General features: G+C 38.0%; 1 protein-coding gene across 1 annotated transcript; it reads left to right on the top strand.

Moving 5' to 3' along the window:
• Positions 1–661: 661 nt before the first annotated feature.
• Positions 662–18,918, top strand: LOC101741128 (calcium-independent phospholipase A2-gamma). The gene is made up of 11 exons (XM_004933539.5): positions 662–1,112; positions 4,847–5,133; positions 5,796–5,933; positions 7,429–7,518; positions 8,280–8,478; positions 9,164–9,250; positions 10,063–10,181; positions 12,442–12,636; positions 13,636–13,867; positions 14,869–15,010; positions 15,619–18,918. Exons 1-11 carry the CDS (start codon positions 986–988, stop codon positions 15,740–15,742), a joined length of 1,740 nt encoding a protein of 579 aa, XP_004933596.1. The 5' UTR covers positions 662–985; the 3' UTR covers positions 15,743–18,918.
• Positions 18,919–19,629: the final 711 nt, after the last annotated feature.

Here is a 19,629-nt window from a genome sequence, read left to right as displayed (position 1 = left end):
CCTCTATATTCGCCAGAACTTGCTCCAACGGATTACCATTTTTTTCGTGATTTGGACAATTTTCTACGCGATAAAAGTTTTCTTCCCAGGAGGCAATTTTACTGATGGTAGGACCGCTTGCGAGTCCGCGCGGGTAGGTACCACCACCCCGCTTATTTCTGCCGTGAAGCAGTAATGTGTTTCGGTTTGAAGGACGGGGCATCCGTTGTAACTATACTGAGACATTAGAACTTATCTCAAGGTGAGTGGCGCATTTACGTTGTAGATGTCTATGGGCTCCAGTAACCACTTAACATCAGGTGGGCTGTGAGGTCGTCCAACCATCTAAGCTATAAAAAAAGGCAGTACGAAATGTTTTTACACAGTTTGTGGAATCTAGATCACCAGAGTTCCATCGCAAAAGCATAAATGACCTTCCTATTAGATGGCAGCAATGTATAGTTAATAATGGTAGATATTTTGATTAAATAAATATGTTAAGTGAAAAAAAAACGAATTTAAATTTTTCAGCACAAATCGGCAATTTCATACTTTAATCCCTGATATTGGCCATTTGTGTAACACCACATTAAATAGCTTGTATTTATTTGCGTATTTTTTTGGGTCAAGGACAACCATGAAACCTTTGCCAAAAAAATATTTAAGAGTAAAAGATCATACGATTTGACGTCAAGTGACGTCACAGTGTTTTTAAGTCTGACAAATTTTGCGACTCTGATTAGGTATTTTAATTTTGCGTATTGCAAATATTTGTTTTGAGAGCTTGCTCTCGCACTCCGCGTAAATATGTTATTAACACGAAACGTTGTGAAGCGAACGCACTCCTTTTAGTTTTGTCAAATTTGTTGTTGATTGTGGTGTACCATAAAAACAATATTTTAGAAGAACTAGACTAAATATTTTGCTATTTATTCTTTAGTGGAGTGTTGGAATAACTTTCTTGGATATTTTTCTGTCTTCATTTACTACAGATGTGTATTTAAAAATGAAAAATATGTCTTTCGGAGGTCAGTGGCGCGTACTGCGACACTATTTGTCTCTAACAAATTTGAATGCAGAAGCAGAAAAATTAATTCAAAAAATTAAACCAGTTACACCAGAACAATGGGAAAGTAAGTTATTTTTGTTCTATTTATTTCTAAACTTAGAATCATGATGTCTTATCTATTTTTGGAATTTACTTCTTAAAACGAAAAAAAAAATCGTTGACATATTAGAAAAGGTTTTCTGGGTTCTCAATAATTGGTAAATTCTTGTTTTTGTACACTACATACCCAGAGCATAAACAATTTATGAACATTCTTTAAATTCATTGGACTTCTAATTATATTAAAATGCATAAATGGGGTTCTAAAAAATCTTTTTAATCACAACAATTTGCAAGTTAATCCATTAAATTAATTATATTTGTGAAATACCTTTTTTTTTGATCATTTACAATTGAAATTAAACATGCAGAATAAATCTTTTCATTTGGCAGCCTTTAAAAAAATCATGGCTGAAAAAAGTGAAGTTTCAACTATTAATTTTTTAAATTTCAATATTTTACAAATTGTGCTTATCATTAGTTCTTTTGCTTGGGAAGCGAATTGTTAGCATTTAATTCAGATGTATGTGCTGCATTGCAAAAGTGTGGAACTATAAAAACAAATATGAAAAAATTAAAAAGATTTATTTTTTATTTTGTTTGTTTAATGCTCAACTAACTTTTCCATGTGTTAACTGAGTTGCAAAATTGTATTCTAGACATCCACAGCTGACCTTAGTCATAATTTTTATAGGGCATAAATGATAATATTCTCAAATGAAACAGAGATAATATTAGGTGAATGGGGAGTGGAAACATCTGCAATTTCATCAGCACACTGATCACCATCTGTTGACAATCATTAGATCAAGCGGTCAGCTCTCACAGGCTATCACCATACTGCTTATTTTTTACAATACAAAACATGGACGCATCAGCATAGTTGCTCTTTTGATTGCCAAAGCCCCATTGATTGATTACTTAGAAATAAAAAGAGCCACAATAGATGTGACCAAGTGTAACCTCGTAACATTTCTTAGCCTATATTAAGTAGAAGTAAATGACAAAATAAATGTGCACCTACAAATGCCAATTAAACAAATGCCAATGCATAGTGTTCTATAAAAATGTGATTAATTTATCAATTAGAATGCTAATAATATGAGATTAGATAGGTATAGTTATTTTAATGAAGTTAAAAAACAGTTTTACAGTTGAAACTTTTAATTATTTTATTCATATTTCAGAGCTTTTATGGGCTAAAAATGTAAAACTTTTATATCATATCTTTAGAGTCATGAATACACAAAAAAATATATCTACAGATAAGTTTGCCTTGAAAGCATTGATGTACTTACTGAATTAAATATAGTAACATAAAACATATTAAATAGTAACATATTGCTTCTTTTGGAGACATTACTGTTGCCGGACCATGTTGAGGTGGTACCACTGTCTGCCTTAAATACAAAATTCTGGGTCCATTCATATATTCCAAATTGCATGTCAATCAGGTCTTGGTATGAATAAGTTTTGCTGTATTGAGGCTCATGGGTCACTCAATACTAAGTGGCTACCGAAGTCATAGATCATCACAACATGAAATCTATCACCTACCTCGAGAGTGGTGGGAGTTGTGGTTAAAGTCTTAATATGTAACAGGACACTAATAAAATAACAATAATAGTCTATTAATTTTATTCAGATGATCTTAATAAAATAATGTAATGTAATAAGTCTGATAATACAATAATATTAAACATTAATTTTTTTTTTTTTTTTGTGAAATGGTAATGGTACTCTACACTAAACTAAATAAAAACTAATTATTTTAATATATTTTTCCCATCATATGAAATCACAGATCACAATGTGTGATGTCATAATTGGTTTTTGTGTATTAGTAATATTAAATTTATGGTAAGTGCAGGCACTTACCATAAATTTGAAATGTCCTAACATTTTAAATTTAAGAGCTGTAGGATTTTCTATTGTATGGATAATCATAATTAGAAAGGTTGATGGTGACCACTAAAAGAACTCATATACCACCTTAAGACTATGGTGATTGCCAGAGCTCACAGACAATCCTACAATTCTGCCTACCTTGAGATGTAAGGCCCAAGTCACCGTTGTGTTAAACAAAGGCTGTCCTGCCCTTCAAACTAAATGCATGGCTGTTTTATCAGAGGATATCACAAGAAATTATTAATTGATCATTTTGTTACATGATGTTGTTTATTGATCGTGGAAATCATTTGTGAAAACGCGCCAAGTAGTACCACTCGATCCGATAAGTTACAATGTAATATAATATGTTACATCATGAAAGCAGCTCATTTATTTTCAAGTCTGAAAGAGATCATTGTGCTAAAATTTTTATCATTTGAAATATAACAACATTTTTATACAAATACAATACAAAACAATACACTACAAAATACAATAAAAAAAAAACAATTTTTTTTTTTATAGATATCAAATTATTTATATTATGTTCCACTCTGTATATGAAATATTGAACTGATTTAATTTTACGATTATGATAAAAATATCAGTGATTGCAGAAAGTAAAAGTCTTCGATAACCTAATAAGTGGCTGTCACACGAAAACAGCATGTTTTTATTCAATAAGAAAATAAATGTCACACCGTATGTATACATACGATAAGATAAATAATATAAAAACCGCGTTACGTTATAATCAAATATTGACATTTTCTCGTGTTGACCTTTTGGATATGAAAATGTATTTAATCATCATTCAAAAATATTTGACGACTGTTATCTTTTTAGAAGATAAAGAGTATTATTTAATTTAATAAACAAAGGCCCAGGTGAACTTAGATGATTACAGATTACATCTAGTTATTACAGTTGAAAGTAAAATAAATATAGTGCATTAATAACAGTAATCTTTGACACTTTTTTATGTGGCGGGAACTGGAAAAGAAATTGTTTTTTTTTCTATAGCTTAGATGGGTGGACGAGCTCACAGCCCACTTGATGTTAAGTGGTTACTGGACCCCATAGACATCTACAACGTAAATGCGCCACCCATCTTGAGATATAAGTTCTAAGGTCTCACTACTACTACTACTGCTTATAAACAGGCGGGGTGGTGGTTTGAAAATTAACTAATATCGCTGTATGTGGCTTCTGCTCAATCTCTTCTCAGGTTCTACTAAACTGTCCATTAAATTCTCAGTAAATTCCCGTAATTTTACTGGAACATTTTCTTAACGCCACTCATTCCATTCTGCTCCAAATAATATTTTAAATGGTATTTAAGAATACATGAAAGTTTGGTTAAAGAACTTTAATCTAGACCAGTAATAATTAAAAAAAAATCATTTCACATGCTTTCTGTCCCCTTCTCTTATTCTGAAAAAAAAACTGAATTGCATTAATGCATTGCTGCAGATAGGGTAGTGCCTTCCCGTATTTGATTATAGAGTACGCCCGACCTTAAATAATCAAAATGTATATTACCGGTTTTAGAATATAATATTCCCTCAACTTGGAAATTATTTCTTAGAAAAATTGCAACACGTCTGGGGAATTTGAATATCGGTAATGTCGTATCACTCGATACAAGTCTTATTTATTAGGCCATGACGACCGTTGTAACTATACCTGAGACCTTAGAACTTATATCTCAAGGTGGGTGGCGCAGATACGTTGTAGATGTCTATGGGCTCCAGTCCAACCATCTAAGCAATAAAAAAACCCTTATATACGTATTCGCACAGACAAATAACGAATAGCTGAAAAATAGCACGCTTTTAACGAATGCTAATTGATAATCTACGCTTTTAGGGTTCCTGACGAAACTAGAAAAAGCGTTGTCCGTCCAAGTAATAGAACAAAATAAAAGTCAAGAAGTAATAAATTTAAAGGACATTAGAGTCAAAGCGACCGCCATCGAGGAAACTCACAAAACCGAAAAGTCTGACGAGAGGCAGGCCGGTGGACTCGGCATCGGCTCAGAGGCAAAGGAAATAACATTCGAAAGCTTCCTTCAAGGGTTGAAGTTGAAAAAGGATTTGCATTTCGGCAAGCTATCGGAGCCAAGTTGGAAGTCTAACAAGCCAACTGTTACGAAGGTATGTTTCCGTTTTTGGTATGCAGCTTTTTTTAGTGCTTAGACGAGTGGACAAGCTCGCAGTCCACCTGGTGTTAATTAGTTACTGGAGCCCATAGACATCTACAACGTAAATGCGCCACCTACCTTGAGATATAAGTCCTAAGGTCTCAGTATAGTTACAACGGCTGTCTCACCTTTCAAACCGAAACGCATTACTGCTTCAGGGCAGAAATAGGCTGGGTAGTGGTACCTACCCGTGCGGACTCACAAGAGGTCCTGCCACCAGTAAGAGTCCTCCTAAGAGTAAGAGGTGTCTTATCGTCTGCTTATTGGGATCGTATGAAAAGTAAGCGCATCAAAATAGACCTAGCTACTCTCTCGACGTAAATTGAAAGTGAACTTCCCAGCTGACCCAATAATACTGATCGCCCACATCACGCATACATGTGCGCACGTCGCGCGTTTCCAGAGGCGAATTTGGCACTCCGTTTTGGAGAGCTTTTTTTTAATGATATTTATCGAACTAGGTTTGAAGAGATTTCTTTGCCATAGACAGGCGTTTTGGACCTGCTATTGCTATTAGTCCTCTAAGTGCAACCTAGAACGCATAGACGGTTCTGCGACTATTAAGAAGACTAAGAAGAAGACTTAAGAAGCTAAATTATCACCTTTCCCTTTCAGACATCGATTCATTCTCGGACTGCGTACGTCATATCCGCGATCGTAACTGCTGAAACTTCAGAATGCCTCATGAAAAGAACGGAACATTTCATAGATCACCTAACGCAGTATCCTGAAGCCAGAGATTACGCTATCAAGGTAAAGGCACTAATAAGATCTCTACAGGATTTTAAGTATTGAAGGTATTAAATAAAGAAAAATGCCGCTCGCGCTTTGCCTAATACAGATCCACGATTCTTAACCACGTATGACGTCATCGGGGCCCAAAGTACTCGTTTGATAGTCTTTTTAATTGATATACAAAATAATTTGTTACCGAAACTAAATTAAAATTTGAACAAATACAGTGCTCACACTACAGTAGTTTATATTGTGAGAATCACTTGAAAATACTATTGAATGCGGCATCGTTTACCAAACAATAAATAAACTAGTTAAAATTCTAAATGTATGATTCAGAAATTTAGACCTTATTTTAAGATCTATTAAAACTACTTTGGACGTTCCTCTAAAATTGGTCGCAGTTTAAAGACTGTTAGAAATTCACCGAACGATCGAAATTCGATCATAATGACTGCAACGTCAAAGTTCAGATTCATTTATTGCATCAAATTGTCTCTATTTACTGACATGCGATTCCGATCCGCTGGTAAATTTAGCGAAGCACCGCTCTTGCTAGGGCCAGTGTTAGCAAATTCTCTCAGGTTGAGTCCCTTGAGCTCACCTACCCGTCCGAGAGTAGTTAAATAGTCCCTTAGGTTACCAAAGATCAGGTAGGGAAACAAAAAAATATAGGTATTGCCATTTTGATGAAAAACAAAATGACTATTCTCCAATGTTTATTTATTTATTTATTTACTAGCTGACCCGGCAGACTTCGTAGTGCCTCAGTCGATAAATAAAAGACCTAAACTTTTGTATAAAATAAACTTAAAACAAACAAAATGAATCCGTCCGACGGGGGACACATGAAAGGAAAAACAAAATTGTTATTTTTATTTAATTCCGAGCATTTTCATATTTATCTACCTTTTAAACCTTCTCTGGACTTCCAAGAATAATTCAAGACCAAAATTAGCCAAATCAGTCCAGCCGTTCTCGAGTTTTAGCGAGAATAACGAACAGCAATTCATTTTTAATTATATAGATTTTTGAACCGTTTTTTACTAGTTCTCAACTGTATTCCAACCACGGATAGGCTCCAACGTCCTGCCTATTGCCACGAAGCAGGCATACGTTCTAGTTTGTAGGGTGGAACAGCACTAACATATAATCGAGATTTCCGCCTTATCTGAGAAGGCGGACTCGTGTGATTGTCCATTAGACTTCAGCTATGCAATCATATAGTACATTGTGCAGCAAGGGAGAAAAGCTGGACATTTCCTCCCGCGTGTAAAATTGCCACCCGAGCCGAAGCAATTACCCGAGCACAACAATGGCGGAGAATTTTAGGTGCGTGAAAGCAGACGTAGACACTAACGCGCATGCGCACTTGTCAGTACCCAGGGAGGAAAAGCTAGACATTCTTCCCTGTACAGCGGGACGAAAACCGAACTTTTGGCGTAGGTAGTAGAAAAAAAATATTGTCTAACGCCAAACTTAAAGGTCAGGTTTGATATGGTTTTCTTTTCAGGAAGGTGCGGTCAGGGCGTTATTGCGCGTGGAAAACAAATTAAACGATGAAATTGAAATTGATAAACAAGTAAAAGGAGTCGTTAATGAGGTAAACGTTCATTCCTTCCTCTTTCTTTTTCTCTTTCTCTCTCTCACTATCTCTCACTATCTCTCTCTCACTATCTCTCTCTCACTATCTCTCTCGCCTTTTTTAGCCTTTTGGGACCCACTACTGGGCATAGGCCTCTTTTTTAAGCTATAATGTTCGAACGCCCGCTATTCATATCCACCCATCCCAATCATCTACTTTTAATAATAGGTGTACTTGGCAAGGCCAAATGGTAATAAATGAAGTAACAGTATCGGAATAGTGGCAAAGATTAGGTCGTGGAGATCCCGGAAGACTTACGGCACGGTGGACTGATGACATGGTCAGGGCAGCGGGGTAGCCGAGGGTGAGAATATAGCCGGGGGGCGATCATAGGGCATAAAAAGGAGAGGGCCCATGCCTAGCTGTGCCTATCAAAAGCGCTGACGATAAATGAATGACCAGTGAGTTACGCAGGATGAACTGTAATAGATGGATTCGTTTTTCTTTCTTCCTACCTATGCTGATAGCCTTGAGAGGCTGTTTCAGCTTGACCCTAACGTATAAGTGAGCTCACGGGGCTCAAACCGGAGTGATGCTAACACTGACCCTAGCATGAGCAGTGCTTCCAGAATCTACCACCGGATCGGAAACGCGACCCACTGAGAAGATCCGGCGAGAAACTCAGTTGGCATATAGATGGAAGTTGTCCATGGTCACATATCTCGTGTCGTCGTTAGCTGGACACACCGTTATAGTTAAGCATTGCTCTCACATTACAGGCCCTCGCTCTGGTGGGCTACACGGGGCCCACTAAAGGACCGGGCCCTAACATCCTATCCCTGGACGGAGGTGGAATACGAGGTCTGATAGCCATAGAGATCCTAAAGCACCTCGAGAAGATAACGGGAAGGAAAGTGCACGAGCTCTTCGACTACATTATAGGCGTTAGTACGGGAGCCATCATCGCTGCTGTTATCGGTATTTTGGGGTGTTTTTTGTTGTTTTTTTTTCATGACTGATGTCGATTTCACTGATTTTAAGTCACGTCACAGCGTTAATGGAACCGCCTTGATCTGGGAGGCCCATGTCTCAAATCTTCTAACAGCTGTGTCGACCTTAAAACCGCAATGCACGATATAGACAGAATGATGGTGCCTAATACATTGATACAGCCCTAACGTCATTAAAAAATGTTGTAATTAACACGCAATTATGTGTGTTTGTTTGCAACGGAATCTTTGAACCTCACTTCCACGTTGACTTCCACGGTGAAGGAATAACCACTTAACACCAGGTGGACTGTGAGCTCGTTCACTCATCTAAGGAATAATAAAATAAACGATAAAAATCATTGTTAATTCGGTTCACTGTTAAAGACAGCGTCTTTATTTTTCCATCGTACTGTGAATAAGTTCAACAGTAAGTTTACCATTACACAAAACAATTATTGACTCGTTTGTCACTAAACAAAAGGTTCGAGTCGAATTGTAAAACAAAAAACAAAATTAAACCATAAATTTATCTGTCATTCGTCACTAAACAAAGGATGATTCGAATTTAAAAATAAAAATGTACCTACTCAAAATTTATGTTTCATTCGTCACTAAACAAATGTGTATTCGAATTTAAAAAAAAAAATTAAACACTTTTTTTTTCTTTGTAGGCAGCGGAATCGGGTCACTCGAGACCGCGAGTCAGATGTACCGCACGCTGTCGAAGGAGATGTTCGGGAAGACCTCGGTCATCGGAGGTAGGCACTAACAGAACTAGAACTGGCTAGAAATAAACCCACAGAGTATCTCACCGGATCTTCTTAGTGGGTGGGACTTTTAGGCGGGAACGCGAGGAGTGAAGTCGTGTGATTTGTTTTATTTCATCTATTTAGTGTTTCTTCAGGTTTAAATGTGTAATAACGGTGGTTTATTAACTGTTTAGTATCTGTGAAAGTGCACAAATGTGGGAAAATGAAACAAAACCGCCGAACGTAACTTTTCGGGATCCTCCAAAAAGTCCACTGAAAAAGTCTCAGTAAATGATCACCATTTTATAGAGACAGATATAGAAATTATATTTCATCCCGTCTCATCTCATTTCATTTCATAATATCATTTTTCACATAAAAAAGTTTTCATTAAAATTAAAATAAGACTTGACCTAAAGGTCTTACATACCAGGTCATAAAATCCCTTAAAAAATCTTAGTGGGTTGCGATCCGAGCCGGTGATAGATTCAGCGAAGTAATGCTCTTGATTAAGACCAATGTCATCAATGTTTCTCAGGTTGAACCCTGTGAATTCGTCCATCAGTCAGGGCGAAAAACATTTCAAGCTGGTCAATAGAATTCCCTTTGGGATGTCTATATAATATACCTACGGCTTAAAACGAGGTGGGACGTGAACTTGATCACCAGACGCTACAGCAATATTCATCGAACGTTTACATATAAATAAACATAGAAATTAAAACTGCTCACACCACGCATAAACCTCTCCCATGTGGGTCGGCTTTATACAACAAATACAAAACAAAATGAATGACCGTTTCCCTTCGTTGATTGCACAGGCACCTCCAGGCTGGTCTGGACCCACTCGTACTACGACACCGAGGCCTGGGAGAAGATGCTGCAGGAGAATCTCAGGAACTGTACGCTCTCCGAGTGCAACCGGTACAACAGGCCGAAGGTAAATTATTGGCGATCTTATCTGAAGGTCATCCAATAAGCAAAGTAGAAAGCTATGCTCTGAGTTTCCCTGTGAGATCGAATCAGGAATGAGGTGATTCGTAGGAGAACCATGATGTTATTTGCTTCGGTAATTTAGGGCTCTAATTCTTACTTACCATTAAGAGTGTAATTCCTCACCTGTCTCTGATATGTAAATTTGGTTATGAGAGACAAAATATGGGCGATGTTTTCGAAAAAAATAATAATTGAACAATCTCAAATTTATATTGTATGCATGTTCTTAAAGATAAATTTAACACATGTAGGTAGGTTTGAAAACTAAAAAAAAAAACACGTTTATACCGTGAACCGGACTAACGCTTAACTTTTTTATTTCTTTTACCTTATCTACCTAGTTAGGTCATAAGTATTGTCACACAGTAAAAACTTTTCTTTTAGAATGCTGGCCACAAAAAAGTTTATTGAATTCGAATTTCGAATTGTTCATGAAAATAAAAATGTATACTTTTAGAATTTTACTAATAATTTTTAAAAATGGAGTGGACGCTTAAAGAAGACCGTGTTGCAGTTATTGCGTTGCATCGTTGCGGTTACGCGCCAATTCCAATTTTTAACATACTGAAAAATTTGAATATAACCAAACGATTCGTTTATCGTACCATCAAACGATACAATGAAGACTCTAGTGTAGATGACAGGTCAAGAAGTGGTCGCCCTCGGTCTGTTAGGACTCCAACAGTGATAAAAGCTGTGAAGGCGCGAATTCAAAGAAATCCCAAACGTAAGCAGAAACTGTTGGCCCTTCAGATGGGGTTAAGCAGAACCACGGTGAAAAGGGTGTTAACTGAAGACTTAGGGCTTCGGGCATATCGAAGAAAAACAGGACATCGTTTGAATGCTCGTTTAATGGACCTGAGACTGAAGAGATGCCGCGCTTTGTTGAAGCGGTACGCGGGAAAAAAATATCGGGAAATTCTTTTTTCGGATGAAAAATTTTTTACCGTAGAAGAGAACTACAACAAACAAAATGATAATGTGTACGCACACAGTAGTGAAGAAGCGAGCAACCGTATTCCGCGTGTCCAACGAGGTCATTTTCCATCCTCGCTCATGGTATGGTTGGGAGTTTCTTATTGGGGCTTAACAGAGGTACATTTTTGTGAGAAAGGTGTAAAAACGAATGCAGTTGTATATCAAAATACAGTCCTGACGAACCTTGTGGAACCTGTTTTTCATACCATGTTCAATAACAGGCACTGGGTATTCCAACAAGATTCGGCGCCAGCTCATAGAGCGAAGAGCACACAAGACTGGCTGGCGGCGCGTGAAATCGACTTCATCCGGCACGAAGACTGGCCCTCCTCCAGTCCAGATTTGAATCCGTTAGATTACAAGATATGGAAACACTTGGAGGAAAAGGCGTGCTCAAAGCCTCATCCCAATTTGGAGTCACTCAAGACATCCTTGATTAAGGCAGCCGCCGATATTGACATGGACATCGTTCGTGCTGCGATAGACGACTGGCCGCGCAGATTGAAGGCCTGAATTCAAAATCACGGAGGTCATTTTGATAAACTTTAGTGTCATAAGAATCTATGTTTTGTTAAGTTCATTTTGGTATATGAATGGTTACATAATGAATAAACTTGTTTCAATTATTTTACATTAAACATGTGACAGAATTTATGACCTGACTAGGTATAAAGAGGCGCGTACGTCGGCCGTTAGTCGCGGCTCGATTGGCTGGTCGCGACTTTATGTGTAAAGCGCCCTGTGGGGACTTTTTGGCGGGAACGCGGGTGTGAAGCTGTGTGATTTGTTTCATTTTGTCTATTTAGTGTTTCTTCAGGTTCAAATGTGTAATAACGGTAGTTTATTAACTGTTTAATATCTGTGAAAGTAGATAAATGTGGAAAAATGAAACAAAACCGCTGGACGTAATTTCTCGGGATTCTCCAAAAAGTCCACTGGAGAAATCTTAGTAAATGACCACCATTTTACTGAGATATATTTCATTCCATATCATCTCATCTCATTTCATTTAATTTCATCCCAGTTGATTAATGCCTCAAATTAATCATCTTCATTTGATTTTATTTCATTTCAATCCATATTAACATTTTTCATGAAAATAAGATAAATTAAAATAAGACATGAGCTTCTCGTCGTCCTCGTCGATGACCAGAACATTAGGTGCCACCACTCTCGCTCTTTGTGCCGTGAAGCAGTGATGCCACCCCTCTCTTCCTGCCCCCCAGATCGCGCTGGTGTCGTGCGTGGTGCGCCCGGGCGCGGGGCTGAGCCCGTACGTGTTCCGCTCGTACTCGTGCGGGTTCCGCGTGCGCGCCGCGCTGCCGGGCAGCGGCCGCCCCGCGCTGTGGCAGGCCGTGCGCGCCTCCGCCGCCGCGCCCACATACTTCCACGAGTTCACGCTGGACGGACTCATCCACCAGGTGAGTGCGGCCGGGCGCGTGTGCGTGCGTGCGTGCATGTGTGCGTGCGTGCGTTTTTTTTTCATTTTAAGAAATCTTTAATTCGACATGCATTAAAATTGCTTTAAAACCCATTCTTTTGTACCTATTTTTTATTAATTGAAGATATGACTGGGATGAAGGGGATATAATATGTTGCAATTTGTTAATTTTGAGAAAACGAGCTTTTTTGTTACTTGTACTTTTTCTGTCTTAGGAGCTATGTACTTCTTCGCTACATGCAATTTCTAAAAATAGCCTTTAAACCCGGAGTTTTAATTCTAATATGGTTTTTAAGGTCTAATATGGTTTATAGGCATTATAGGCACATAACACCTTCATTCAATGTAAAAATTCAAAAATCTTAAAAATGATACTATTAAACCCTTCATCCACTCATGTCTTCAATTAAAACAAATTATTTAAAAAAATCCTAAACCAACATTATAATTGCAAATATTGTTTTGTTTAATGATATGCACTAGCCACTAAAGGCAATTAGGTACTTTACCTGAAAATCATGTTCTCAATGGAATTACATTTTCATTGTCTATCCAAAAGACACCTTTAAAAATCTTTAATTGGCCCCCATTTATCGAGAGCATATCGTTTATCTAATTATAACATAAAGGCTGTCTGTTTGTTTCAATCACATATTTCGTATTTTTCAGATGTACATTATAATCGTGGCCTTTATATCCAACAATTTATATAATCAAAATTTTCAGTATAATGTGATTCTATTCAATTGTTATACAAATACTATCAAATAGATATATTAAGTATAGGTTTTTTTATGATTTAAGTATTTAATTATATGTAATTCAATTTACTTATTATTTCAAACATCCCATCAATTAAAACAATCGGTCAGTCACTTTTCTATCAACAAATGTCCTATTTTAATATTTGTCATAAGTAACTTATTTCTTAAAGACTATTTGTTAATACTGTGAATATATAAGGATGTATCCTTCACAGGATGGTGGTATTATGGTGAACAATCCTACCGGGGTAGGGATACACGAAGCCAGGCTACTATACGGAGCGGATGCCCTAAGGAAGGGCACCATCATATCTGTAGGAACAGGGAAGGCCCTCAACAAACACGCGGAGAACAGGGGTCTGAGTAAGGGCGCGCCAAAGGACCCTGCAGGGACCAGTTGGAAGGAGAAGTTCAACAAGATATTGGAGTCCGCCACTGATACCGAAGGTACGAGTGATAGCCCTTTTTTTCCTACCTAAGCTGAGGGCCTTGAGAGGCTATATCATCGTAACCTTAACTAGTAGGTGAGCTCACGGGGCTCAAACCGCAGTGATGCTAACACTGACCCTACCAAGAGCCGTGCTTCGCAGAATCTACCACTGGATCGTAAACGCGACCCACTGAGAAGATCCGGCGAGAAACTCGGTGGGCTGTGTCTGTGGGTTAATTTACTCGTCGAGCCCTTTGTCGCAAGCGACGGGTTCGACGAGAACGATGACCGGAGACTCCTGATGACTCATTCTCACAATAGCGGAGTCTTTTCAGCGGGACACGAGAAGTGAAGTTGTCAATTGTTTTATTTTGTTCATTTACTTTATTATTTTGGTTGGTCACTTTTTCTCCTACTTATTCACTGATAGCATAAGAAGCTATTCCTACTAAATCCGGACGGGTAGGTGAGCTCAACTGAGAGAATTTGCTAACACTAGTCCTAGCAAGAGCAGTGCTTCGTAGAGCTACTACCACAGAGAAGATCCGGCGAGAAACTCAGTGGGCTGTGTCTATGGGATCCCCTTGCCTTTGCTAATAAGGAAAAATTGTACTAAAAAAATATCTATGGGATCGGTCACTAATACTTTAGTTGTATTAAACTACCCTCTATTTTCTAGTTTGGAGTTTTTCTTGTCAATTGAAAGTTAATTTTTTTTTTAAACCGTTGGACGAGATCACGGCCCACGTGGGCGTTGTCGTGTTTTGTGGTTACCGTGGAGCCCATAGACATCAACAAGACTTTTAAATTCTACGATTTTACAGTACAACGGCTGCCGCACCTTTCAAACAAAATCTTCTAATCAAAATTACTGCTTCGCCGCCAAAATAGTCAGGGTGGTACCACCAGTTAACACGTAAATCATAATAAAAATTATTCAAATCATTCATCGAAATTTAAAAGTGATTTTGAGAGCTGAAGAATTGATTTTAAATCGAGTGTGGCGGTTTGTTGTCAGGAGTGCACCTGGTCGTGAGCGAGCTGTTGCCCCCGGGCTCTTACTACCGCTTCAACCCCCCGCTGATGCAGGAGTGCGCTATGGACGAGATCGACCCTGAGAAACTGGCCAGTCTGCTCACAGACACCAATGACTATATCAGGTGAGGGGTGGCTCACGTGGCCACGGACCCCCGTGCTCACACCAGGACCCAGTCGGGGAGAAACGCTCTTTTTTTTCTTTAAGGGATTTTATGACTTGGTAACTAAGACCTTTAAGTAAAGTCTCATTTTAATTTTAATGAAAAATGATATTATGAAATGGAATGCAGTTGATTAATATGAAATCGTGGCATGAAATGAAATGAAAACGAAATGAGATGAGATGATGTGCGTTGTAATATTATTATAATCTCTATAAAATGGTGGTCATTTTACCTTTACCCCTGTAAAATGGTGGCCTTTTTAACCCTTTAACTGTCATGTAGGTCACCGGTGCCCTACGCGGCCCACTGAAGTAATTTACTTGTGTCGATTTCTGTTACTGACGCGCCTGGACTGCCTAACTTTGCCTTTTTTGTTCGTTGTAATGTATGTTTTAGTCTTTTAGGTCTGTTAGGAATAGATTCATTGTCAGTATCCTCAGATTCGTCTTTTCCAAAATCTACTAGACATTCCGGCGCCTTAGTAGTACAAGGGCACCGGTGACCTACACAGCAGAGTTAAAAAGAGTTCGGCCTTTTCACTTCTAAAAGTTCGAATCCCTTCCCAGACGGAACCAGCACAAGTTCGAGCGCGCGGCCGCGATGCTGACCCGGAAGCGCGGCCTCGTGCAGCGCGCGGCAGACTACGTGCGGCACAAGCGGCAGATCATGGGCCTAGTCCAGGGGCACTGACAGTCGCCCGACCTCACGCGCACGGCCGGAAACCCAACGAGTCGCCAGTGAGGTTGTTGCGACACAGATCAATATAGGGTTTGTCGCACTCTATTATATAGCCTGTCTCTTTCTCGCTTGAGCCGCGGACATAAGCAGACACACTATAGTCTGTCTCTTTCTTGCTTGAGCGACGGATACACTATAGCCTGTCTCTTTCTCGGTTATAGGAGGACCGACGAGAGTGAAGGGAACAGATGTAGGTAGGTCTAAAAAAATTCAATGTACGCTTGACTGTTTGTTATTACGTATAGTGTTCATTATTTATTGTATAAGTTATGTAGTCTTACTTATTGTACCCCTTTCCACACTTATATCTGAATTTGACTTTAAAAATCTTTCTCTTCTCCTTGTGTCCGCGATGGCAATACAGACACCATTTTTATTTTATTACTAGCTGACCCGGCAAACGTTGTTTTCCCATAAACAGTTTGCCTAGGAAAATTTTTTTTTGAAAGATCACTCCATAATATTTAGGGGTATGAAAAATAAATGATGACCGATTCTCAGACCTGATGTGCACACAAAATGTCACGAGAATCGCTTGAGCCATTTCAGAGGATTTTGGCAACAAACAACGCGACACGAGAATTTTATATTACGACACGAGATTATTGTCAAATTCGTATGACGTTTTTGTTAATTGAACATCTGTGTGCTTAGTGCGAGTTTTTTAACGTTCTAGATAGCGTAAAAGTTAACTCAAATTTGTACGGAGTTTTTTTTTTATTGCCTTTGTAGGCAGACGAGCATACGGCCCACCTGATGGTGAGTGGTTACCGTCGCCCATGGACTTCAGCAATGCCAAGGGCAGAGCCAAGCCGCTGCCTACCGCAGCGCCAACAGCGCCCCTATCGGCAAACGTAGGCAAACGTTCCAACTCCATACAAATTTGAGTTAACTTTTACGCTATCGAGAACGTTAAAAAACTCGCACTAAGCACACTGAAGGCGATATTAAAAAGAACAATCGCCTCTTTAGAGATATTTAAACTTAAAGCTTTTTAAATTGGTATTGTGACGTTCTGATGGTAGAATGCACCGTTGCTTTGGTTCGGATGTCGGGAAAACCGTCATACGATTGAGACTTATTGAGGCTCGGACCTCAAGTCTCAAGCCGTGATGTCTACCGCATCCGGCACGTATCAAGTGCAATAAAAAAAATGCCATTTTTCGTTTGCATTTGATGCTGTCTGTACTCCTTCTAGTCATGTAATAAAAACTCGATTATTAGATATTAGGTATATATATATAATAATATATATCGACGCTTGAAAAGCAAACGTGACTAAGCGACAATGCGTGAACTTTACAGTAGACTAATTTAAAGTTGAAATACCTGAAAAAAATATATTTTAATAAATATAGCCGTAGGGATGAAATGATTTTAATAGACCTAGAAAAATATATATTTTTTGCGCATCGAATATGGTTATTGCCTATCATTTATGTATAAAGCAGTTATTGTCGCTTAGTCACGTTTGCCTTTCAAGCGTCGATATGAAATTGTAATATTTTGTTCATATCATGTAACTTTTGACGGTAGACAGCGGCTTGGCTCTGCCCCTGGCATTGCTGGAGTCCACGGGCGACGGTAACCACTCACCATCAGGTGTGCCGTATGCTCGTCTGCCTACAAGGGCAATAAAAAATAATAATACTTAAAACCTATCTTAATGAGCGTAGCTTGTTTTATATATAAATGAATAGATGCTTTTTTTTAGAATCTACACTATACATACTCCAATATGTATGGGAGATTTTTGTTTTCAAATTACTGGCAAACCTATGAAACTAGTCTTTAGATTGTTTATCGGTAAAACCGCCTTTGTAATTGGCAATACTGTTCTCGGAAATTTGTGGAAACTGAGAAATATAAAATACTTTTTTGTTTTTAAGCTAGCAACATTATTATTGTTATTTTTCGCGTATATTAATATTTATCAACGAACATCGAAGCGCGCTTTTTAAGCACTTAATTAAAATGTAAATGTTAATGTTTATTAAAGAATTTTATCTACTTTAAGATTATAGCTTGCAGTTCTGGGTAAGACCTGGGATATTGTATAGATGATTTATATTTTGAATCAAGTTAAACAGAAGATAGTCAAGTTTACTGGTGGTAGGATGTCTTGTGAGTCTGCACGGATAGGTACCACCCTGCCTATTTCTGCCGTGAAGCAGTAATGCGTTTCGGTTTGAAGGGCGGGTCAGCCGGTGTACTGTAAAAGTAAGACCTTAGAACTCATGTCTCGAGGTGGGTGGCGGCATTTAAGTTGTAGATGTCTATGGGCTCCAGTAACCACTTAACACCAGTTGGGCCGTGAGCTCGTCACCCATCTAAGCAATAAAAAAAAAGAATGGTCAGTGGCTGACAACCATATAGAATAAGTCCAAATGTGATAGTGATTTTATTATTCGAATAATTTTTGATTTAAAAAAAATAGGTAATATATGTGCATGTTTATTTGAGTGAATAAAAAAAACATTTATGAGTCATCCCTAATCAAGTAGAACAGTTTATTGCAAACACTAACTTCGTTCCCTGAAGACAAAAGGCGTAATGAATAGGTGGAGTGCCTTTATTTAGAAGGGAAATTAATTTTTTATAGATTAAAAATATATATATATATATATATTAATATGTTTGTTTTCGTGGACCGTCAGTCCTAATGCAAGGACGTCGGCCACTAAGCGCATCAGTTGGACTCTGAACGTATTCGTATCGTATCGGTACATAAATGCATACATACAGACGTAGGTACTACGAAAATTGCAAACTCTAATTTTGACAACCCTATATTTTTGTTGCCATCGTAAAAGGAATCATCTAGTGTTTGCCTTTGTTTTGGGCACGATTCTTTACAGCCTTTCAATAAATAATACATAGTGGGCTCATACTTCAGTGACGTGTAAAACGAATAATCGATTTTGAATCGATTTAAAAATGAATAAACAATAACGACTTTATTATTGTTTGTCATTGAAGAATATCGTGATACGCGAATGATTTGAAAATTTGTTTTTTTTCCTTGTTAAGTTTAAATTAAATTTAGATGTAGATACGAATAGATTATTGAATGTAGATTTTGTAGTTTTGTTTATAGCTGTGATAAATTAATAAATGAAAATAATTAATCTGTTTGTTTTATTTTATGGAGGGTAGAGGTAAGAACCCTCTCTGTGTGTGAAAAAGTGTCCGTTAACATCTGCTAAATAAGGGTGGCGCTACAGTAGCAACAGGGTAAATTTAAAAAAAGGCGCTGAAAGTTATTAGAATAAGATAAAGAAATAAAAAAGGACGAAAGAACTGTAAGCACTACAAAATCACAAAAAGTATATTATTTAAAGCTGATAAGAAAATGCAATCGATGTCTCCACGTTTTACCACAGCAATAATTTTAGGTTATATTGACGAAATTAGTTTGGACTACGTAAACATATTACACTGTCACTAACTACTCTAGTCATTAAATATATTAAATTTCCTAACTCAGCATACTTCAATCAGTTAACAACTGCTCAATTCATATCATGCCCTGTGCCTATGCTAGCGCCATTCTGGAGGATTTTTGAACTATTATTTAGTGCTGAAAGTGGGACACTTTCAAGCTTCTCCCATATGAGACGGTTCTCCTTACCTCTACCCTCCATAATTTTATTTATGTCGCGAATGTCACGTCTCAAGCAGGGTTGCGGTTTTTACGCTGTGACATTAAACATGTAAGATTGGTAAGAACGGAACGTAGGAAAGAGTGAAACGGAGCGTTAAAGTGTGAGTGAGAGGAAACGGTTAGAAAGGGAAAAATAATGACGGACAGGGCATAAATAAAAGACTTATTAGAGAGG

The sequence above is a fragment of the Bombyx mori genome, chromosome 28, assembly GCF_030269925.1.
Source record: "Bombyx mori chromosome 28, ASM3026992v2".
NCBI lineage: Eukaryota > Metazoa > Arthropoda > Insecta > Lepidoptera > Bombycidae > Bombyx > Bombyx mori.
Note: the sequence above shows the minus strand (reverse complement) of the source record. Positions and strands in the feature narration are given on the sequence as shown.